General features: G+C 37.9%; 1 protein-coding gene across 3 annotated transcripts in view; it reads right to left on the bottom strand.

Moving 5' to 3' along the window:
- Positions 1–214: 214 nt before the first annotated feature.
- Positions 215–25,717, bottom strand: part of LOC126166217 (rhotekin-like) — a 512,066-nt gene continuing 486,563 nt past the window's right edge. For 2 of the 3 annotated variants that reach the window (XM_049920385.1, XM_049920384.1), the window contains exons 4-9: positions 21,515–21,694; positions 20,161–20,255; positions 19,557–19,783; positions 18,788–18,945; positions 18,578–18,690; positions 215–2,474 (exon numbers count right to left, since the gene is read on the bottom strand). In XM_049920385.1, coding sequence (XP_049776342.1) covers positions 2,278–2,474; positions 18,578–18,690; positions 18,788–18,945; positions 19,557–19,783; positions 20,161–20,255; positions 21,515–21,694 — 970 coding nt within the window. In that variant the 3' untranslated portion in view covers positions 215–2,277. Of the gene's footprint in view, positions 2,475–15,438; positions 15,466–18,577; positions 18,691–18,787; positions 18,946–19,556; positions 19,784–20,160; positions 20,256–21,514; positions 21,695–25,717 lie in introns of all 3 variants that reach the window. The other variant, XM_049920386.1, reaches the window with a different exon arrangement.

The following is a 25,717-nucleotide window of genomic DNA, read 5'->3' as shown; positions in this document are numbered from 1 at the left end:
AATGGTTTTGTGCTTGAAGAAATCTCTCACATTCATGCTCCATTTTCTATCAGAGAATGAAGTTCATTTTATATTTGTTGGTTTAATTTAATCTATGAATACACAAAATAATGTAAGATGTAGTATTTTTCTTCTCTATATTTTCTTATAGATTTCTGGGAAATGGAGCACTAAGTTTTCTGATAAAAGCACGTGAAAGACTAAAACAATGTCAGTCAGCTATAATAAATCTATTTAATTTTTTTACAGAACTTTATTACAATTTCTGTCAAATGTTTTGATCCAAGCTAAACTATTTGTACATAATCTTAAAATTGTAGATGAATTTATAAAGAAGGGAACAAACAGTATGACTCATAGGAATGGTTGCACACAATTTACAGAAACAGATTTAGATCTTAACCACATATGATGACAATTTAGGGTAAGACTATGATCACATTAAACGGACACATTAGTTGACAATAATGAGCAATTTGTCCAATAATATTAAATTATTCTATCATGCTGGACATAATAACCAACACAGTTTGTAGCTAAACAATATGGAAAGTACCTCAGCATTAAGTATGTGCTTTGTGATGAGAATTTATTGCATTTGTATTTGCTTTGAGATACAAAAATCCATTGAAATTTTAGTTTTAATTTTAATTATACTTTAAAAATACAGTCTCTATACAGCAATCAAATGATCATCTACAATGAGCAAATATAGATCTTAAAATAACTTTTCAGTGACTTGGCATCACACATTGTGTGCCCTTAAAAGCTAATCTCCTCTATCACTCTTGAAGTGCACATTACGTGATGATAAAAAAAAAAAAAAGTGTGTTTAAGGTTCATCTTACGCCAGCAGAAAATGGTATGTTCAATCATTCATACCTCATCCACAAACTTTCACAGATAATGTAGAAATAAAAGTTTATTTTCATCAATCAGAATTTAGATTTTTGTCTCAATTATCACAACTGTAATGGGTGGCATCTGAATGTCTTATCCATAAACGGAGTTGGTGCAACTTCATGAAGGCAGTATTGGAAAGCTACACATGCACAGGATAATCCACAAAATAATTACTTCTCCAAGTACAAAATAATCTACTTTATCTCTAGATATTAAATAAGAACCTCTGTTCCGCAGATGTTTGACATACATTTCAAAAATGGGGAAAAAAGAAAATAAATACTTTACTTTTTGATTTTTTCCTATACAACACACATGAAGGAAGGAATTATAAAATAGATGTCAAACTGTTTATAAAATGGAAATTCTATAAATAACATATTTCTTTACAAACAGTACTACAGAGAAACAATGTACACTGCCACTATTAACATTAATTACATGCTGAGGTATAAAAGATGACATAGTAATTCTTATGATGAATCTGAAGATCCAAATTTGCTTTTTGTCCATTCCTTTCTGCTCTGCTGTTCATAGCAGGAAACAATTCTACCTATTCTTGTGGTTTTAACTCCTGCCTGCTACAGAATTGCAGCTAATTGGCTTACAGCCTATCTAAAGCACAAGTAAAATCCTAACAACTGGGTGTGAATTTAGTCATTCTCCAGGCATCTGACACTGTTCAAAATCAGTATTATAATATTAACATGTTCACAAAACAGCTACATATGATGTAAAGAATTTCAAGTATTTATTGTGTGTCACTTTGAACATCCATCACACCCAAAAACAGTAATCGACTGCGTACTGACTGTCAGACCTTTCTTCTGCACATGGCAGTAACAAATAAAATCTCACATAATTGGCATTCTTGCCAGCTTCGGTAAATTAGAACATACTGCTGTAGACACACAGTAACTGCAGCAGATTCACAGAGAATGCAGTCTCATCCCATTAATTCTAGTGCAGCTCTTCTATTTGCATTTTGTCTGCATTGCGACATTTAAATAAAATATTGTACAATGAAAAAAAAACTATCTACAACAACTTAATATAATACAGTAAAAAAGGTACATGCCTATCAACTTGTACAACAAAATGAAATGAAGTACTGCATACATTTATCAGTAAAATGACAAAAGTGCAGTCATACAATAAGTATTGCTGCTGATGGCAAGTGTTACACATAAGTGTGAATACATAAAACTACAAAGTCTAGAAAAATCAGGTAACAAAACTGAAAAAAAGGAATAATTTCTTCTGGCATGAAAAACACGCTACAATTTTGAACAATTTACACCCTCTCTTCAACATTTTGTAGAAAGACAGAAATACTGGGAATGGAGGACTGACAGGCCCATTTTGTGGCTGCCATCAGTCTTGATTGTTACGTGAGAAGGGCCAGTTGCCTCGTACTGTGTTGCCTTTGGCACTGGCACCGGAACTCAGAGATCGCTCCCGGAAAGTTGGTGAGGATGATGATGATGCACAAGAACTAAGGCTTGTGGATGGCGTCATACCAAATATTTCTTGTACTGTAGGTCGATGGTAATCTGTTGAGCTCACCGACTCTGCAAAAGCGAGCACATTAATTACTTTCTGGCCAGATCATGAGAGCCAGCAGTAAAAGGTCAAAACATAATTTATATCCACAAGATACAGCAAGAACAAAGTACTGAAACTGTTTCCTGTAAAAGGAAGTTGTATTTTCTTGGTCTTTAGTACACAAGTAATAATGAAAGAAAAGGGCAGCTGATCTACAAAAGAGTGTTGCGTTTTTTATGAATTGTGAGGACATTATAATTATACTTATCTACTAGAGCAAGAAAAAACAATTAGATATCATGCAGCACTGCACCAGGTTCCAGTAGCTGTTCGGAGTTTTGATGCAGTGGAACAAAATATGCAAGCATTGCATCATATCATCATCAGTTATCAGAATAACAATATGAAGTGGGAGCATGAAGAGAATAGATATCTGATGAAAGTGCAATCACATATTCTGCCTACTAAGCCACTAAATTTCTATATAAACAAAAAAAACGGTCTGTTTATCACAGCCTGCTATACTATGAACTCGTAACTAAGTTCATGCAAACAATTATTCTCAATCATCCTTTCTTCAAGTGAAATATAACTTCATGAATCAGGGGATTAATTTGTGGAAGACTTGAGGTATTAATTTTTATTTTTTTTTATAATTGTCTAGATCATGTACATTATAAAACACTAAAATGTGACAACTTGTATCAGTTGACTAAGCAACCATGATCATATCTGAGAACAAATAAAGAACAGAAAATTGCTTTAAGTTAAATTATACAAATCAAAACCTCAAACTTATACAAGACAGAAAGCAAGGAAATAAATAAAAGTACTATAGAACTTCGCTAATTCACCCCCTACAGGGCCGAGAGCATGGTCAGAATGCAAAAAAGGCCGGATTGTCAAGAGAACAGTTTTAGTTAGTAACTAAACAAAAAAGAAAACGTCAACACACTAAAAATTCTTATACAAAAGTGTAATGTAAAGTAGTGTCTGTAGTCTAAAATACACCTATATCTTACAGTAACTATATTGCTACTGTAAGTGAAAGTTTAACAGCTGTCCATATCCTATTAGAGACACACAACTAATTTGTAATTAACTATTTAAAACATGAGATTACTTGATAAAAAGTGTTCTGTTGTTAATCAGGACAAAAAAAGATATGTAATGAGCTTCTGCTTAGCAACCAACAACCTTGATTTTGCCACTATATTCCACCATTATCTATCCACAAAATGCCTTTTGGGTGGACGTATGGCTCATTCAATTTACTGAAAGGTTATACCAAACACTTTTTTTTACTAACTGTATGCGATACTTGAGCCATAGGTTCATTGTCTTCATTACCATCACCAGCTTTCTCATTTTCATCGGTTCTCCAATTTACAGCATCAATGATTTGATCATCAGTTAATTATTCTCCCATTGTGCAGTGAACTTCAGCTGTACTGATCCACTCACTCATGCCACTGGGCTCAATGCCCAGTTGTAAAGTTTGCAAATGCCACAAACTCCTTGGAGTGTCCTGACTTTCATCACTTGTTGCATGATCTGTTTCATCTTAATTCTCTTCGCCCATTTCATTTGAGGTTTCGTCTTTAATTTCATTCATTTCCAGCCACAGTTTGTGGCAACATTTTTCAAGCATTGATGCCGGCTTTTCTTCCCAAACTTTGGAAATTGTATAGATCATACCTTTTATATTCCTGATTTCATTGCTTGAAACAACCTACCTTCTTGTGTCCTATCTAAAGTTGATCAGTTGTATTTATGATGATATTGCCTCTTGAGCCACTCACTGACATTCTGGTCCATGAACTGGATTAGACATGTTATGTCGGCAGGAAGAAACAAAGTTTCATTTCACCTTTTGAAGTTCACCTTCAGATGGATGAGATGTCACACTGTCAAGTATCAATATGGCATGTTTACGAGAGGTGTTGGTTTCATTTTCCTACTCACTTTTTAAGTATTTTGTAATGATAGGGGCTAATTGGTCATAAAATCATTCCTTAAAAAAACTGGATTCCATCCATCACGTTGACTTGCGGTTGCAATTATACACGATACTGCTGCGATATTTATGTTTTTGAATATCTTCAACTTTTTTGGCTTTTCTGATCACAAATAATGGCATCTTGTGATTGTCATTAGCAGTACTACAGAAAGCAATAGTAATTCTATCTTTGGCAAGTTTTGTACCTGCAAGACATTAATTTTGTGTAGCAAGAATTACTTATATGGAGCATTTGGTTCAAGCCACACTCATCAATGTTATACACATGATCAGGGGTCAGGTTTAGCTCTTTAACCAAGTTTTCAAATATCAGAACAAATTCATCTGCAACTTTTTCATCATCAGACAGCTTCTCACCTAAAGTAATTACATTTTATATGCCACATTGTTTTTTCCACCAATGTAACCACCATTCTTCACTTGCTGTAAACTTTTCATTTTCAAGTAATTTTTCGTACGAAACCAGTGCATTTTCTTATATGATTGGTCCAGACTACAGAGTTCCTTTTCTTATCTCCTGTTCAAACCACAAACACAAAGCATTGTCTAAAATTTCACTTTCAGGCTTCTTCGAAGTCTTCAGTCCTTTTAAATCATAGATCATCTCTGTATGACTTACAAGAGTTTTCATATTTTTTACCAGTCCTTAACAGTTGTTATGCCAGTCCTTACCTCACTTGCAACGATTTGAAGAGACTCACCTTACCTAACATTTCAAGCACTTTCAGTTTCTCTGCTAAAGATATTGTCATTTAGTTGATGCCATAATTTAGTTTTATATACTGTAATATGTGAGACCAACACTGTTACTAGTTTCTAAAAGAAATATTTGCATAATAAACTTAGTGATTGAGTTAGAAACAAGACATTTCATATTAAAACTGGTCTAACTACCGCACCTATCAATGGTCAGCTGCCTAGTGATCAATATCGCTGATGATGAGTCATCAACAAGTTTTAACAAACACCAGGAATGGGATGGTTGGACTAAGTGGGGAATCGGACCATCTGAGGTCAGATTAGTGAGATTCTACTGTAATAAATGGGCATCAGCTAAATGTGTAATATATATAAATTAACAATATTATGAGTACATCAAAGGGATAATGTGCCATGCCCATATGAGTAACACTCAAGCATGGTATATTTCTTTCTGTTTATTATCCCAGTTTTTATTTTTGTAATAATTTTCACTAGGTAACATATTTCTGCTATTTCTCTTATTCCTATAGGTTTTGAACCAGTCAGTTTTACCTTGCTGATTTATTCAGTTTTTTTTTTTTTTCTGTGAAACCTAGTTTACATGATGACACTATGTTGCACACAACTGTGCTACCAGCCAGTGTGCACATGTGCCGCGAGTTTGCACAAATCGGTGGCGAAATTAAACACTATCACAATGTTCCAACTTTATCACCACTAGATGCTAGTACTGAGGTTAGGTGTGACAGTAGATTGCACAAACTGAAATATGACATGGGGAACAGACAAAATTGTTCAGTTTTTTGGGTACCAATGCCATGCATGTGTGTTTGTGGGATTTACATGGTGCAGACTTAAAAACAAGCAGAGATATACTGCTGTGCTTGAGGCCATCATACATGATCTGAAACTGGATGGCTTCACAATACATGAGCTGGAGAGCAAAATTCATTCAGTTAGGAGTACAAATACAAACGAATTTAGAAAAATACAGGCAACAAAACATCTAGCTGTAGAACACCCCATGTCTCCAAGACAAAAATCCCATGCTTTGAGTTATCTTATTCTTTTTTAAGGGAAACAGTTGGCAGTAGGAAAGTTTTCACTATCCAGCCACAAGATCAAACATGTTTCTCACTGTTCCCACCCCTTGTACTGCGATTTAACACAAACAATCATAACTCTACCACAAGTTTACAGCTGCCAAAACCTTCATTTTACACATGACTGTGGCACTTAGAAAACAATAAAACTGAAGTGTACACTGGTCATACCATGTCTACAGAGGTATATGAAACCATTTGCGTGCAACTTGTTTTATGCAAAGATTGGTGTAACCCAGAAATTATTAGGTCAACTGAAACTAGTCACCAAATTTTAATGTTTTATAAAGTACACTATGTGGACAATTATAAAAAAAAAATTAAGAAAATTTATTTGATCCCTTTCTCCTTCTCTATGTTGAATATAAATTGCATCTGAAATGCCATGAAGCATAACTGCTTTGAATTACATAGGTCTTTAAGCATTTGAGGACACTGTCCAAAGGCAACAAAGACGATACATGAAGTTTTCCTCCTATTAATCAGTGACACAGCATTTTTGTTAGAATTTCAGTTCATAATACAGGGTGTTCCAAAAAGAATATACATATTAAAAAGTATTATTTTGTCCAAACTATCGATCACTGCACCTCAGCTCGGCTACTGGAGAAACGAATACATAGTCTAGTTTATATTAATGGCTGCTAGATGTCTGTTGTTTCTGTTTATCTTGGTAACCATCTTATACTTAAAATGGCTACTCCACAGCAGAAATCATTTTGTGTTCTTGAGTTTGCGAAATGCAATTCCATGATTACAGTGCAAAGACGTTTCAGGTTGAGGTACCAAACTGATCCTCTGAATGGGTGGAACATTCGCAGATGGTATCAGCAGTTTATAGATACAGGATGTGTATGTAAGGGAAAGAGTCATGACTGCCCTCATGTTCCTGAAGAAAATGTTGCATGAATCCAAACTGCTTTCCAACATAGTCCTTCAAAATCAACTAGTCATGCCAGTCGGGAGTTACAACTGCCCACAACAACAATTTGGCATGTTTTGAGACGTTGGTTGGTTATAAATCCATACAAGTTACAGCTGTTACAAGCTCTGCGTCCTGATGACAAACGCAAATATGCAGCATTTTTTAATGAGATTCTTGATGCTATTGATAATGATAACACTTCCACACAACGCATCGTATTCACCGTGAAGCAACTTTCCATGTTAGTGGCCAGGTAAACAAATACAATGTTTGAATTTGGGGCCTACAAAACCAACATGCAGCCATTGAACATGTATGAGATTTGCCCAAAGTCAATGTGTTTTGTGCGATATCCCAATCATCTGTTTATGGCCCATTCTTCTTTGATGGAAACACAGTTAATGGTCAGCAGCATCTTGCTATGTTACAAAACTGGTTGTTTCTGAGGCTGCATGAAGACAACTTCATTTTTCAACAAGACGGGACACCCCGTCACTGGAATCGTCAAGTGCATGACTATCTGAATGAAACTCTACCGAACCGTTGGATTGGTCATCAAGGAGCTGGCGACTTAGCAGGTCTCAGCTGGGCTCCACTGTCACCGGATTTGACACACACTGACTTCTTCCTGTGGGGTTTCGTTAAAGACAACGTTTATGTGCCACCACTCCCATAGAACCTGGAAGAGTTGAAGAACTGGATCTGTACTGCCATAACATCAGTGACAAAGGACATGCTTGCCCGAGTATGGAAGGAATTTGAGTATCGATGTGATATTGTTTGTGTCATTGATGGAGGACACATTGAACATGTGTAATCTGAACCTGACAGGTTCGTAAATAGGTGTGTAAAGTTTCATATTCGTATGTCTTAAAGTTTAATAAATATATATATTCTTTCTGAAACACCTTGTATGTAAGACAATACAAGAAAGATGAACTGACACAGTTCAACATACCCGTGTGAAACAGCTCATTCTGATTAAATCACCAACCAATGGTTTTCAGACATTGTATATTTGTAAGTACAATCAGTAATAGATCACTGAGACATGCTATTTGAAAACAGCACTTAGCTAATTATAAATTTTTCGCTATTGTTTGCTTCTTTAACTACATGCTATGACAACTGACTGCAACCATGATACATTTGGGAAGATTAACCTCTTTATTCCTTATGTACACATGTGTGGACTTCCAGAATTCACACTGTAAAATTAAGAAATGGGTTTTACCAACACAATACCTGCATCACATGTTTTTGTTCCCATAGTTTCGATTTTTGCCACTAGATTGTACCACACATTGCATGCAGTGCTACTTACAGTGTTTTGAAGATATAATTCAGAAGAATGGTGAAGAATGCCTCTAAATGCAGCAATGAAATGTGTACTTCATGCACGATAACGGTGTACAGGAAGTGAAATATATATTTGTGTTTACTTAATAACAATTTCTTTTTAAAATTCTATGACCAAGATTTTTTAATTGTTATTAAAATTTTTCCTTCTAGTAATTAAGACCACAAGTACACATGTGTACCTTAAATATTTTAGAAAATATAAAAAATAAAAATTACATCAATGTAATTTAGAATTTAGCTATATGTAAAAACAATAAAATGACTGATGAAAACATTGCATTTTTAGCATTCTTCTGTAATACTACAGTTCCAGATCTTATCTTGCCTCTCATGTGTACTGTGTCATCCATGTTTCATTTGTATAGGCTACATTTGAGACTAATACTTCCATAAAGGAATTTCTAACATCTAAGCCTATATGTTCTTTACTGAAGCTATCAATGCTAATTTTGCTACCCGAACAGCAAAATTCATTCACCACTTAATCTCTCATTTCCTAATCATATTCCCTCAATATCACCCAATTTAATTCAAAACACATTCCATTACATTCATTTCTTTTTTGTTTGCATTCATCTGACAGAACTGCAATATCACGGGCAAATCTCCAAGTTTTTATTTGTCCTCCCTGAAACTTAACTTCCTTTCCAAATTCTTCTTAGTTTCCTTTACTGCCTGCTCAATGTAGAGGCAGTAACTTAGGGATAGAGGTGCAAACCTATCTCACTCCTTTCTCAATTAGCGCCTCCCTTTTGTGTTATCAAACTGAAGTCTGCTTGCTGCACCTGTTGTTGTTGTTGTTGTTGACAATTATTCTCCTGCGGGTAAAGGTTTCCTTCTTCGTACTTACAATCGCATCTGGATTGAGGGACATGTTCCCGCATGCTGGCGTGAGTCTATTGTTGTCCCGATTCCTAAGCCGGGGAAGGACAAGCACTTGCCTTCCAGTTATCGACCCATTTCACTTACCAGCTGTGTCTGTAAAGTGATGGAGCGAATGGTTCACTCTCGTTTGGTTTGGCTGCTCGAGTCTCGACGCCTCCTTACCAATGTACAATGTGGATTTCGTAGGCGCCGCTCTGCTGTTGACCATCTGGTTACCTTGTCGACCTTCATCATGAATAACTTCTTGCGGAAGCGCCCGACCGCAGCTGTGTTCTTTGATTTGGAGAAGGCTTACGACACCTATTGGAGGGCGGGCATTCTCCGCACCATGCATACATGGGGCCTTCGCGGTCGCCTACCTCTTTTTATTCATTCCTTTTTAATGGATCGCCAGTTCAGGGTACGTGTGGGTTCTGTCCTGTCAGACACCTTTCGCCAGGAGAATGGGGTGCCACAGGGCTCAGTTTTGAGCGTCGCTCTCTTCGCCATAGCGATCAATCCAATAATGGATTGCCTCCCAGCTGATGTATCGGGCTCCCTTTTCGTGGACGATTTTACCATCTATTGCAGCGCTCAGCGTACATGTTTCCTGGAGCGCTGTCTTCAGCGTTCTCTTGACCGTCTTTACTCTTGGAGTGTCACCAATGGCTTCCGTTTTTCTGCCGAGAAGACGGTCTGTATTAACTTCTGGCGTTACAAAGAGTTTCTCCCACCATCCCTACGACTCGGTCCCGTTGCTCTCCCATTCGTGGAGACAACAAAATTTTTAGGTCTTACATTTGACAGGAAACTTAGCTGGTCTCCACATGTGTCATATTTGGCTGCCCGTTGTACCCGTTCTCTAAATGTCCTCCCTGTTCTCAGTGGTATGTCATGGGGAGCGGATTGAACCGTCCTACTTCATCTATATCGGTCGATCGTCCGTTCCAAGCTGGATTATGGGAGCTTCGTATACTCCTCTGCACGGCCATCCATCTTACGCCGCCTCAACTCCATACAACATCGGGGTTTACGTCTTGTGATCGGAGCGTTTTATACTAGTCCCGTCGAGAGTCTTCATGCTGATGCTGGTGAATTGCCACTCACCTACCGGCGCAATATACGGCTTTGTCGGTATGCCTGTCGGCTACTGTCAATGCCCGACCACCCGTCTTATCGTTCCTTTTTTGACGACTCGCTCGACCGTCAATACGGGTTGTATGTCTCTGCCCTGCTACCCCCTGGAGTTCGCTTTCGTCGCCTCCTTCAACACCTTAATTTTTCACTCCCTGCAACCTTTCGAGTGGACGGGAGCCACACACCACCTTGGCTCCAGGCTCAGGTTCGCGCTCACCTTGACCTCAGCTCGGTCCCAAAGGAGGTTACCCCCAGTTCGGTCTACCACTCCCGTTTTGTCGAACTTCGAACGAAGTTCATTAATATGACCTTCATTTATACAGATGGCTCTAAGACCAATGACGGGGTCGGGTGTTCTTTTATTGTCGGGGCACAAAGTTTCAAATACCGGCTCCATGGCCATTGTTCGGTCTTCACAGCTGAGCTCTTTGCCCTCTACCAGGCTGTTCTTTACATCTGCCGCCACCAACATTCTGCTTATGTCATCTGCTCCGATTCCCTGAGCGCCATCCAGAGCCTCAGTGATCCGTATCCGGTTCACCCTTTTGTGCACCGGATCCAACGCTCTCTTCAGCAGCTGGTGGACGTCGGTTCTCCGGTTAGCTTTATGTGGGTTCCTGGCCATGTCGGTATCCCTGGGAACGAAGCTGCAGATGCAGCGGCCAAGGCTGCAGTCCTCCAGCCTCTGACAGCTTCTTGTTGTGTCCCTTCGTCAGATTGTAGCAGGGTCATTTGTCGGCGCATTTTATCGAACAAGCTTCGGCCCTTGAAACCTCTTCCCGTGGCTTGGACGTCCTCCTCCCGCCCTTCTCGGCGGGAGGAGGTCGTTTTGGCCCGGTTACGAATTGGACACTGCCGGTTCAGCCATCGCCATCTGCTGACGGCTGCGCCGGCGCCGTTCTGCCCATGTGGGCAATTGCTGACGGCTGCGCCGGCGCCGTTCTGCCCATGTGGGCAATTGCTGACGGTCCGCCACATTTTAACGTCCTGCCCGGATTTTAACACACTGCGTCTTGATCTTGGCCTGCCCTGTAGTCTAGATGCCATTTTAGCGGATGACCCACGAGCAGCTGCTCGCATTCTTCATTTTATCAACTTGACCAACCTCTCTAAGGACCTTTGATTATGCTGTTTTTTTTTAATCCTATGCCTGTCAGTCTGTCTTTTATCGTGTTTTCCCTTTTAGTTGCTGTTTTAAACTTGTGCCTGGCGGTGCATTCCTAACGTAGTCTGGGCGCTAATGACCATTGAAGTTTTGTGCCCTAAAACCACAAAAAACACACACAGTATACTTCTGATATAAAATTCCCTGTGGGTGCATCAAGAAAACTAAAGAGATGATTTCCTCAAACTGGATGGCAACAAAGAGGAAAGTATTTTAAAGAGCTCATTCAGGAACTCAGTATTGTTTATCCACAACTGATTATCTCAAAATATGGTAATTATTACATCTATAAGAAAATATTCTTCTTGAGACTGAAACTAAAACTTGTGTCTGTGTTTCCTTACAAATAAATTTGTTTTATGAGAACTTAATGTAGGAAAGCGACTTACATCAAAAATTTATGAATGGTAATGTTGCACTTTTGTGGTTAACATTATTTTATTCTATGTGGAAGCATGGGTGTGCATGTGTGTTTTAGAGAGAGAGAGAGAGAGAGAGAGAGAGAGAGAGAGAGAGAGAGATATTGCACATGTGCATGCAATATAGTATTCTTCCACTTATCTGCACTGTGTTCCTGTTCACAAGATGAGAAAATAAGGACACAATTCCAGTTTCATGTGTTAACAAGGTTTACATTAAAACAACTGTCCATCTTAAAATATGTGAATAATTTTCTTAAATACTGAATTATATATGTACAGATATAAAGTGCAGTTTTCCTGGTATTTGACAGAGAGGAAATAAAACAATCCACTGATAATGCTGTAATTTCAGTGAAACCTGTCTGGCTAGCCGCAAAGAAAAGTTTGTGTTTGCTGAAGGTGGAACCTATTCAAACATAAATTTGTGAGCAAATAATATGCAATAGCATGAGACTAAAGTCTATCAAAACCTTACAAATTTGGAACTTTAAAGCTTTGCAGAGCAATGCATAAATTACTGGTAGACACATGGAATGTCACATGATACTTTATTAATGTAATAGTAAACACCAGGTAATACTATTAATTTTCACTAGCCAGTTAATAACTCCACCTGATAATATGTAGGCAGTACTGCACTACCCTTGCTACTGAACATCAACTGTGTTTCTCAACAGACATAATGAAGGTTTTATTGTTATGTCTTTGGAGCATCTAACTCCTGTTCTTAGGTAGCCACAAAGATCTGTTTATATTTCACAAAGTCCCGAACATTAAATATCCAGATTAGGCCTCACATTTAAACAGTTTTAAGTGTCATCTATTTTTTCTGTTTACTTTCAATGTATTTTGATATAGTCTGATTTTGCGTTGGTCTGTTATTGTTGAAATTGCGAACACAGTGTTTCAGGTAGGCCAGAGAGCTATTGAAGTTATTCTCATTGGTTTTAGTAGTTGTATATTAATATTAGATATGAGAGTTCCAGGACTACAAAATGAATGATAATGGGTCATGTTATACAAATGAGGTGAAGATGTTTGCATTGCATCCCTAAATTGTTTCTGCCAAGTTAGTTAAAAACTGTGTATGAACCTTCAGTTTTTGCTTCATATTCTCTAAGTGTAAGCTGTTAGTAAGAGTGCAGTCAGCTCTCACTTTGATACTACAGTTTATTTTCACATTCAGCTTTTTTCATTCTTCGACACATTCGCTTTCTACCTCATATCTCTGGTATTAAGACAAGTTACCATACTGATAGCATAAAAAAAATGTCTCAGACTTTATTGTTGCCATATATGTATGAGGGATGTTCGAAAGAAAAGGTACAAAATGGCACCATGTGTATAACTGAAGTCTTTATTTGAAGTAACCACCTGAGGCCAGAGCACAACTATCCCACTATTCCGCGAGCCAAAATATTCCCTTTTTCCAGAATTCCTGTGGCTGTGACAGGAACCATTCCTCCACTGTGTCCTTCAATTCATTAAGTGAGTTGAAGCACTTCCCCTTTGCAATGTTTATAGTGTACTAAACATGAAGCCACAGGACGGCATATGTGGGCTGTATGGTGAATGCTCAAGATGCTCCCACTTCAACCTTGCCATTAAATTTTGTGTGACATTGGAGATGTGGGAACATTCATTATCATGGAGCAGAATCACTCCCTACATGAACAGCACAGGCCGTTTGCTTTTGATAGGCCACAAAGTGTCTTACAATATACACCACTGTTGTTGATTTTCCTGTGCTTGAGGAATTCAATGATTATCAGACTTCGGACATCAAAACAGACAGTAACCATCATCTGGCCTGTTGAGGACACAGCTTCGAACATTGTAGGGGGACTTGAAAAAGACATGCAACCACACCAGACACTATTTTCAGGTTCCTGCATGTCTCACTAAGTTATCCCAGAGCTGCATATGCAAATTGTGGTGTCACAAGGCTTAGGCCTGTCCCATCCCTCATTAAATCGACCAAGTCTTATATGAATAATTGTAAGAACAGTTATTATTATTATGTTCTTTAAGTTTGTTTTTTGGGTTTTCAGAAATATTGTGAGAAGAAAGTTTTTTTTATGTTGCAGATAACGTGGAAGACGTTGCCCAACGATCACCTCGAAAGTTCGACGTAGTGGCAAGTGGGCAAGGAATAAAACGAATGCTGCACACTACCACAAGCCATGAAAGAGCCTGGGCCACGAGGGTGTCGAGCTTCCTAGGTCGTTGTTGGACAACTTCAAAGGAGGAGATATCCTGCTTTCTCTTTGTAAACAGATTGATCGAGTCTTGAAAGGTTCATGTAAAACCTATAGGCGGGTGACACATTAGTTGGGACCCGATGCCTGTAATACTTCCACAGTTATTAAAAAGTTGTTAAACGGCAAAACCAATAGTTCATCACTTATATAGATAAAAAGTAGTAAAGATATAGGAAAGGAAGAGTTGCAGCGTCAGAATGAAAAGTGACACATCGCTCAGCAACGAAGGAGGACGTAAACAGCAGGCGTTACATCGTGAAAACAAATCAACTGATAAAATAGTAAGTCTGTAATTAAGCTTAAAGCAACGTAACACTGCAAAATTTCAGTCGGTTTTGTTGTTATGACATTTTGTGCCTTTTCATTTGAATGCTCCTTATAATATAAAAGTTCAATAAGAACATGGGCCAATGCTGAATCTTGAGAGCAGTCAGTTATGTAACATGTTTCACTTGGAAGACTTTCAACTGAAAGTTATATGAGCTTTATTTCCATTTAACATTTATGTCTCGGTAGAGAAAACAGTTGATAATTCTTTAAGCCACTTGTGTTTTTTCTCAGACCATTGCTTCTTTCCACCTTTACTGAAATAAACATAGTAAATATACCATATCTTTCAAAAATATTTACTTTGAATTATATATAACTTAAACAATTATACATAACTTACATAACTAATGAAAAGAACTAGACAATCATTAAACAGAGAATGAACAAAACCTCAAGAGAAAAACATCTCTTTTTTGGGATGCACTGATAAAGAAAAGAATTAAAAACAATAAATGTCCCAAACATTTGTTTTCAAGCTGGCAAAGCATTATTTCAGCTTTTCTAATACTAACACAGCATCATATAAAGAAGAAACAAGTTTAAAAGACAGACAAATCTAGAAAATATACTATTTTAATTAAGCTTGTGCTTTTATGCAGTGATTACATGCTGTTGCAACATTTGAATTCTTTTAGAATAAAATATGTGGTCTGCTAGTAAAAAAAAGCAAACGAAAGGCAGCGTTACTTTACTGCTTACCAATGATTTCCACGATGACCAGTTAACCTAAGGTTAGCAGAAAGGCAAAAGGGTTAATCAAATTTTAAGAGCAAAAGTCTTGTTAATAGGGATGAGGTAAAGCTACTAAATGAATTAACATACAATATGTATACTTCACACATGGTATATTTCATAGTTAATACTTCATGCCAGTTTGTTAATAAAGGATGAGAGGCCATGCATGTAACACACAGAAGGACAAATCCCGTGACACCATTATTTTGCTTGAAGATACATTGACAGCAAAATAGTGACTTTTGGTTAATCTTGTGCCAGAAGAACTAAACACTGGTACAGAACTGCATCTTTTGTAAATTGTGTAATTCTGGACAGTGTTGAATATCACTCATTGTACTATACAAAAAAAATTAGAAACAAGCAAAATTTCTAGTGTCATCAGATTCATTTATATCAACTTTCAAAAAAAACACACACACACACACACACGAGAGAGAGAGAGAGAGAGAGAGAGAGAGAGAGAGAGAGAGAGAGAGAGAGAGATTTAATGAGCAGTTTTATTTACATACACATGGGACTCTTGGATGTATCATTTCTGTTCTCCCTAATAATTTTAATAACCTTGTGATGGGCAACTGAAAGCAGGAGATATCAGCATTGGGAGATCACATTCAGCAGTCTGACACAATAACAGCTATTTGTTCATCAGTCGGCCTTTCTTCTGTGGCAAAACAACATCAGAGTTTAAATGCCAATAACTATGAGAATGATAATGTGTAAAGAGTGGTTGAGCCAGGAATGGATAGATAGTGTCTGTACATATTTGTCTTGCAGAATACATTTAGCCTGTGACACCATCATATCAGTGTAGGTGCTTATGAGTGTATTTTATGAATTAGCTTTTTGTTAAGTTATAAATTAGTGTAGCATGGAAACATATTTATCTAGGACATTGATTCAAGTGTGATTGCAAAGAGCTCGCAGAGCAATTCTAGGACCCAAATTGAGACAACAGAAATATTTGCTGGAATATAAGTGAATGTCAGCATTAAATTAAAAATTGCAAAATGATGAAAGATGTCATCTCATATAACTTCTAAATATACCCAGAACTACATAAAATGCAAACTGGAGGAAAGCCCCTATCAAAAGGAATCCAAAAACGCTCAAACATCCAGTGCTGAGCGAATGCAAGAGTGTGTCAAAAAGTAAATGAATAAATGGAGCAAAACAATTACGTAGCTGGCCAGTCAGGAACACAGTAGCCAACAACAGTCCACACATGTGATTTTTCTGTTCTGTAATCACCCTACTATGCTATGTAATCACTGTGTTAAAGAGACTGACAATTAAATTATATATTAATATGAAACACTTGTTATGATTTTATCCCTACTGCATGGACCGAAACTGCAGACAAAGTGTTATTGAATTCTGTTGATACCAACAGCTTTAGGTTCAATGTTTTCACAATATTTACCATCATAACTTTTGAAATAAGATTTACAACATATGAGATTTGGCCAAAATGATTAGTGCTTGGTTAACAGATTTCTCCCAGTGTTATGTTTTCCAACTGCCAATCACAAGATTACTTTAATCAGAAAATGACAGTAGTGGTATGAACTACCCAGAAAAATAGAAAATCACTTTGTCTACGTAATACAAAAATTATGAATGACTAGGTAGCCACATACTGCACTAGATTTGGAAGACTTTGTTATGTTGGTACTGTGTGCTGTATCTGGAAGACATACATTACAGTTCTCTCTGTTATGATCAGTTGATTTTTATACTTAGTGCTTGAATGAAAGTTTTTAACAGAACTGTAGATTATATGGAATGCAGGCAGCTGTTTCAAGAGATACTTCAAATATTACTTTTTGCTTATATGAAGTACCACAACAGTAGTAGGTATGGTGTTAGTGTGGAAACTACTGTGCTAGTACATCTGAGGTTCCAATAAGCTAGCTGTGAACAATGTGTTCTTGGCTGGGATGAAGAAAGTCATCACTTCCATCAAAAATGCTACACTGTCAAAATGGAGGCATAGAACTAAAGATGGTCATCAAACAAGAAAGTTACAGGTCACCCATGCAAGTAAAGGAAAAGTAATTTGGAAAGAGTGAGAAACAGACAAGTAATAAAACATGATGGCTTTTAAGACCTAACTACTGGAAAAATGAAGTGACTGCAAAGCTGTGCACTAATGCCTCATCCCCATCCCATCCACACACAATGGTCATATGGAACAGTCAGGAGTATTTTGCATGGCAAGTCAATTACAGTCACACAACAATCACCTGAATGCCCTATATATACACAACATATGCTAACCATGCATACCATCTTGTAATAATAAAATAGAAGTGGATAAAATATAGTGGAGAATTTCCTTGCTTTGGGGACATTATTTTTGTTCAGAAAACAAAATAATGTGACAGCAACCAGTTGATACAAACAACCTCACCTAGGGAGTAATGACACCAGCAGAATAGAAGTTTTGCACTGAGAGCTACATCAGAACAAACCATGTTGGAGAAGATAATGTAGCACTGAACTCTGACATTATTTTGTTGAGAATACTGTTAAGTGTTCAACAGCCGCTCATTTTTGTTTTAAGGAATATAAATGCTTGTCTTATTATACAATTCAAATAAATCCAGTACACATACACAAAAATATTTCACTCTTAGACTGACTTGGTTTTGAAGTGATTTTTTTTAGATAGCTGAATAAAACAGCACAAAGATGATACATGTAAGAAATGAGTATTATTTGTAAACTTTCAGCAAATTTTGGAATCATTAAAGAATGCTAGTGAATAAATCTACAGACAAAAAGAGCACATTAAAGAACACTTCTGTAATAAAAGAGTAGAAGGCTGAGTATGATTACTGTATACAGTTTGAGACACTACCACAATCTATGTTGCATCCAGGCCCATATCCTCCTTTCACTTCAGCCTTACAGGGCTTTACAAGGTCAGCTGCATACATAATGTAAAGTTCCCTATTACATTGGCAGTAGTTTAGTTGAAATTAAGTAGCAACATTTATGCCCTCAATGTTAAACAATCTTCTTTTGCATTGTAAGTGGCCTCTGGTTTTTATATTTCACTATCCACTCAATAAGTTGATACACATCAAAATTCACTCACCAATAAGTGGTGTCTCATCATACAGTGATCCCTGACGGAGCTGCCTCGCAAAGGAATGTCTTGTTGAGCCAGGAGATGGAATTTCCATTAATTTTTCTGCTGCATGCCTCCACCTGCACATAGTTTAATGTGAAAAAAATTAGCAAGTGATTTCAATTAACTGAACCTTCTTATGCACAAGTATACTTTAGTTTTAATTTTTTTAATTACCTTCTGTGATCTTTTGTATGCTGCACTAGGTGTCTTATCCAGTTCTGTTGATCATCAGTGTTCTTGGTGCGAATAATCATTAATTCATCCTTGCCATCACATAAGTTGGAAACTGTAATTTCCTTTGATGCAGTTTTGCTTGGTTGAATAATTGTTTCCTATATGACAGATATTAAGGTTACACACAATCAGTTAATAGTCAAAATAATTTTGTCTACATAGATAACTACAGTTAACCTTACATGTGGTTAGTGAAAATCATTTTACTGATTCTAAGAACAAAAATTCTGCATCACAACAAAATGGTAGTGAAGATGAGGAAGTTGCAACTATCATTTCTGTCTGTCCATGATTTTGTTCATGGCTGTGCAAATGTTTTTGAAACCTGATGTTTATAGGAATTAATATTCCACAGCAAAAGTAGACATTTTCATGCTATTCTTTCTAGCAGATGTGAGTCAAGGAATGAACACTGCACAGCAAACTGCATGTAATACACTTCATTTTTAACACTAAAGTTCTTTTGCAGAGAAAAGGAGAGAAGTAGGCAGTAATGACAAGACAAGATTAGCAAATGACCCAGGTATAACAAGTATAGTTTCGAAATGTATATCATTGACATCTCTCTACCTCTCTCTACCTGCTCTTCACACACACACACACACACACACACACACACACACACACACACACACACGAGAGAGAGAGAGAGAGAGAGAGAGAGAGAGAGAGAGAGAGAGAGAGAGAGAGAATAAAAATTTTTGCTAACCCTGTCAACAGTAATGGAGCGTAGAGGCTCCTGATTCTGCTCCCAGTCAGTACGATGAGACCACATGTCCAGTCTAAAGGCTTGCAGCTGTCCCCACACTGGCATCCATTGCCCCTTCTCCCGAATGCTGAATTCTCCTGAATAGCTTTCTCGGGAGACACAGTCTGGCTGAGCGGCAAGTCGACAGCAGAAATGTCCGAAGAGGGGCAGCTGATGACTGCGATTCTCTGAAAAATGGGAGATGATACTTTTCTGTTGAACACAATTCAAGTCACTTAGAACCACACAATTCAAACAGGCATGGGTTTTCTATGAGGACTAAATTTACATTTAATCCAGGCTCAGTTAATTTAATTTTAACCAAAATACACTCTCTCCCAATGAACTCAGATAAGACTTAATGTATGAGATGAATAATTTACCAAAATATTCATTCTTTAGCTACAATTGGGAACAATCTATTTATCTTTTTGCTCCTAAACCTTGTTGTCTTTATGAAATAATCCTTGGTTATTGTGCATGTATTGCTATGGCAGGGAAAATCTTATTGATAAATGTCATGTTACAACACAAAATCTAGAAAATATATAAATATATCTCTTACCCAGATTTTCTACTTTCATGTCATGGGTATGAATACTGTCATGGACTTCATCCAGGGTTAACCTGGCAGTAGCCATAAGCTCAAATGTTGGACCACTGTAAAAAAAAGACAACAGATGTTACCGAAATCATGCTGCATGCACAAACATTAATTAACCAGCATTTTATTAAATTTGAAATTTATAAGATAGTAGTAGTAACAGGCTATTAAGATCATATTATTTAAATGAAGATTTACAGGAGTAACAAACTGGAGACCAAAAATATTTATGACCACAGAGGAATGTCAGGTCCATAAATGTTAACTGGAGCAAGACTGACTGACAACCAAATTTTTAGATACTGTCAAATCTTGATCTTTCAGATTTGCAAATTCCTTTCCTAGGTTTCCTTCTGTCAAATTGATGACAGAATTTTATTACTCATGCATGTAAAATGTGTCTGTCAACAGAATTAATATGTTCACTGGACAACGACAGCAATGAAGCATTGACGAGTAAGAAACACAGTGCACCACAGTGCTCGATGACACATCCTATAATCCAACATAAATTATCACAATCATAAACAGACAATTGTTTAATGCTAACAGCATGTATTTTTGTGACTGTAAAACGACCCATGTGGCAGTTTGTTGGTTCCCTTGTTACTACTGTAATATTTGTAAGATGTTTCCACTATAATGGTTAGGTTAATATGATGATAAAATTCATAGCACATCATTACCCAGAATGGCCAAAAAGTATGCATTAATTTATGACATACTTAACGGAATGAATATTTTTTTCCGTGGGTGAAGAGTTTTATAAAAAAAATCACTCTTTCCTTTAGCTATGAAGAAACACACATCAGACATAAGCATTAAACATTAACAGATAATACTTAAGTCTCAGCTACTGCAATTAAAATACAGTTATCAAATATGCATAATGTGTGATCTATTAAAGCTAGAAATAATTGTTGCTAATTCCAAGTTTGAGGAACATGTTGCATAAAAAAAGGTGAAAACAGTTTACTTAATTCTAGTTTCAATGTCTACATTATATACAGAATCCTTTATTATTAATTCTGGAGTTTATTTGTTACAGAAGATAACATGTAAAAATAGTTCTGATACTACTTTATGTCATGACGCATTACACAATACAACATCCGTATGCAACAAAGTAACTTAGGATCATTTTGTTGCGAGTAAGCCTCTGAAGTGTCGTACTATTTCATTGCAGACATTTAATGCATATCCCAGAATTTACTCAGTCAGTGTGTCAAAACTAATTTGCAAACTATCCTAACTGATTAACAACAATAATGCTCTGGAATAATAAACGCAAAATTATGTTTATGTACAGACTTACATTTTTCCAGAGTTTAATTCGTCTCTAAGCGTTGCTGCCAATTTTTTGCCAACAGTGCGGCTGATGGAACTGTGAATAGTTTTCTTGATTTTTCGTGGTGTGCTCGCCATTGTAAGATCATCCTGCAGGATGTGAGAGTATACCTCAAGTTTGAACTCAAAGTCCGCTGGAATATTGTTACTGAAACAATAAATATACAAGGTTCATGTTTATTGCATACTTCATTATCAAGTACATATCTGATTTTACTTCACATTTGGCTGTTCATTAACTGATTAATTCTGAACCGCATGCAATTGGTTACACTGAACATAATGCCCAAACGTTGTTGTAGATTGAACTTATTAAAATCATACAATATTTACACATGACACTATGATATTACATGTGGATGGGCAGGGTATGGGAAATAGTGAACTGTGCCATTTCATTTTGAGAGCATGTCATCAGTGAATCACTTCTAAGAAATTGTAACTTCATCCAGATATGGAAATGTGTATGTGGATTAAAGAAAAAATAGTGTGTGAAACATTTTACAGATGTAAAATTGAACTCTAAAGTTAAGAATTCAATTTGTTTCCGTATTTCACGAAAAAGTAAGGGAATTTACATCATTAAAGAAAAATTACATGTCACTGCGAATTAAACTACTGTAGCACCTTTAGTAGACCATTATGCATTGCAGGAACCAACTGCAAGTACATATTTAAGAAATTGAGGTCTGGGTTCCACACACATTAACAGAAAGTGTTAATGTTCAGGAAAGTAGAAGGCAAAATCACCTCCGGAGATATCAAAGAGAAAGAGACAGATAACGGAAGTCTGTTCAGTTAATGAAATGATCTCATAGTTGTCAAACAAATAAACCATAACTGCTCTGAAAGTCAAGAGATAATATTAGCTGCAATGCAGAAGTCTTAAAAACTGGTCACAGTGTACATACTTGTGCACAACTGTAGAAAATGCGACTTCCATAGTGTGTGTATTATTCAAACATAGAACTATGTGTATTGCAGTTGTATACAGGATTCTGCACTTTCAGTTATGAAGAGACATAAATGAAAGAATTATAGAAAGGTGTGCCATTAGAACATCAAAATACACACCAAATTTTGTTAGTGTGAGCACGCACCAGGATAGGGCACTAGTACCTAACAGGTGTACAAAGAAGTTGTGTAGAATGACGTAGTCTCTTGTCACAGCGAAATCTTCCAGAAAAGTCACAATAGAATAGATCTTCCTTTTACAGCTTTAGTTTGTGACCTGCACACTAAATTATCAGGTACTTAATTATGAAACCTGTCCCTAAAAACTGAGTGATGTGGTACAGTAGTTAGCACACTGGACTCATATTCAGAAAGGAGACAGTGCAAATGCACATCCGGCCATACAGTTTTAGGTTTCCCATGATTTCCCTAAGTCACTTCAGGCGATATGGTTCCTTTCGAGGGACAAGGATGATTTTCTTCACCATCCTTGAAGCAATGCGAGTTTTGGCCCATCTCTGATGATCTTAATGTCGTCAGATGTTAAACCCTAATTTTCTTTCCTTCCTGTCCCTATAATACAGGATGCAATTCATGAAACAGTAGTGTTGTCCATGTGGCCTGACCAGATGTGAATTAATGAAATCCAGTTCCAGTATTAGAACATTTACTGGAACACAATCAAAGATCTTCAGAATTTATTGTACTGTCAGCTCGTGAGGTGGAAATGAGGATAATAACAGGGCCAGAAAAAAAATTAGTACATCTGGAAACATGAAATCAATTTTGTTCCAATGATAGCATATGCTGCCTAGTGGATAGTAGATTTATTGATAACAACTTCCACCAACAGATAGCACTGTGGCATAGCTACCAGAGTGTCATCTCTGTCTATTCTTTAATAGGAAATTCTCACAGTTGGAGGGCACAGTGCAGTGCAAATGTGTCAAGCAAGCAGGCAGGCAACCACACCAAGGAAATATACCTGTGCTTCCTACAGCCAACTAAGCAAGTTTGAAAGGATTCAGATTATGGCTGTCTGAATAGTAGGATGGTCCTTTCAGAGAATTGCCACCCAAGTTGGATGTGATGCTTCAGTTGTGGAATGATGCAGTTATCCGTGGTCACCTGAACATTCTCATACCTGTAGATGAGGTTACGGACATCCACACAGCACAGACGTGTACTGTAAGGCCAGTAGTGACAAATGATAAGAGCTACCATAGCATAGATAAGAGATCTTATGAGCCCAGATGTGTCAACACAAACTGTTGTGAACTGGTTAATAGAAGGGGGAGTACACTCACGCACACCTCTAGTTCGTCTTCCACTCGCATTACAGCACCGACGTAGAAAGCTCGACTAGTGCTGTCAGAGGATCACTTGGAAGATGGAATGGTATGCCATGGTCTTCAGTGATGAGAGCAGATTCCGCCTGCATGCAAGTGATAGTCATTTGTGCACACAATGTAGAAATGATGAACACTGAGTGCATTCATCTAAGACACACCAGCCCCACCCCTGGCCTTATGATCTGGGGAGCAATAAGCTACAATTCTCATTCCTCTTTGGTGTTTCTGGAGGGGACATTAAACAACGCTCTATACATTCTTGCGTTAGGAAGATGATGTACTGTTCCAACACAATAATGCTCGCCTCCACACTGCACATGAAACTCAACATGCTCTGCAAGACACACAGCAACTTTCTTGGTCAGAACGATCTCCGGGCTTGCCTCCAGTTGAGGACGCATGGGATATTACGGTCGGAGAAGTGACTCGTGTGACTTGTCAATGAACAACTCTAACTGAACTACGTGAAAAGGTCGAGGAGGCACAGCGTAACTTATCCCAGAACCGTATTCATCATCTGTACAATAGACTGCATGTGAGATTCAACTCCAGCACTGCCGCCGGTGGAGGCTACACTGTGAACTGATATGAGGGTTTCGGCATGGGCCAATACCTGATACCACAGAATGGCTTGTGCTGTTGATGTGCAAATGTAATCATTTCAAATACTCTATATGCAGTGTTGCAACAACAAGTCTCGAATGAATTGGGTACCTCTAAAAGGCTGTACTAATTTTTTTTCCCGACAGTGTACACGATGCAGTTTTCCAACAGAGTTACCAGATCTCTGTAAACAACAATCTGATGGTTCGATCAGTCGGTCAGTTCCTCAATGACAGAAACCAGATCGTCGGTCATGTAGCCATTCAAGAACCACTGTGTGTATTCACATTGTCGGAAAATCTCATTTGTCCCAGATGTTCTTTCGTCTTGTGGAAAAAAAATCTGGAAACTGCACAGTGCTAGACCTGGACTTCCCATTTAGCAATACCCACATCTCTGTGGTGTCGGTCCAGGGGTGGGTACAATCCACTACCATTGGACGGGGCACTGGGACACTGTATTTGTTCCCTACATCATCAGAATTTCGTGTCAAAGCTGTGTGCAATTTAGAGGTTTAGTATACGTGAATCTTACTGTCCCGTGAACTACTGCTCTAGCATACATTTCCAGTTGCCACGCCAAACTCCGATCAACCTGTTACCTGTACCGCAACAGAACTGCATCTGTGAGAAACAAGGAACATACATTTTCTTCTGACAATGCAATACTTCCATTGGAGAATGGTCATTTAATGTATTCCATATGCACTATTGAAATAATAAATCTTGGGTGGATTGAAACCAAAGAAAGGGTGTAGTTCTTTATCTTCTCAGTAGTGTATGTGCATACACACTCCTGGAAATGGAAAAAAGAACACATTGATACCGGTGTGTCAGACCCACCATACTTGCTCCGGACACTGCGAGAGGGCTGTACAAGCAATGATCACACGCACGGCACAGCGGACACACCAGGAACCGCGGTGTTGGCCATCGAATGGCGCTAGCTGCGCAGCATTTGTGCACCACCGCCGTCAGTGTCAGCCAGTTTGCCGTGGCATACGGAGCTCCATTGCAGTCTTTAACACTGGTAGCATGCCGCGACAGCGTGGACGTGAACCGTATGTGCAGTTGACGGACTTTGAGCGAGGGCATATAGTGGGCATGCGGGAGGCCGGGTGGACGTACCGCCGAATTGCTCAACACGTGGGGCATGAGGTCTCCACAGTACATCGATGTTGTCGCCAGTGGTCGGCGGAAGGTGCACGTGCCCGTCGACCTGGGACCGGACCGCAGCGACGCACGGATGCATGTCAAGACCGT

This window comes from Schistocerca cancellata, chromosome 1 (genome assembly GCF_023864275.1).
Source record: "Schistocerca cancellata isolate TAMUIC-IGC-003103 chromosome 1, iqSchCanc2.1, whole genome shotgun sequence".
NCBI classification, from domain to species: domain Eukaryota; kingdom Metazoa; phylum Arthropoda; class Insecta; order Orthoptera; family Acrididae; genus Schistocerca; species Schistocerca cancellata.
Note: the sequence above shows the minus strand (reverse complement) of the source record. Positions and strands in the feature narration are given on the sequence as shown.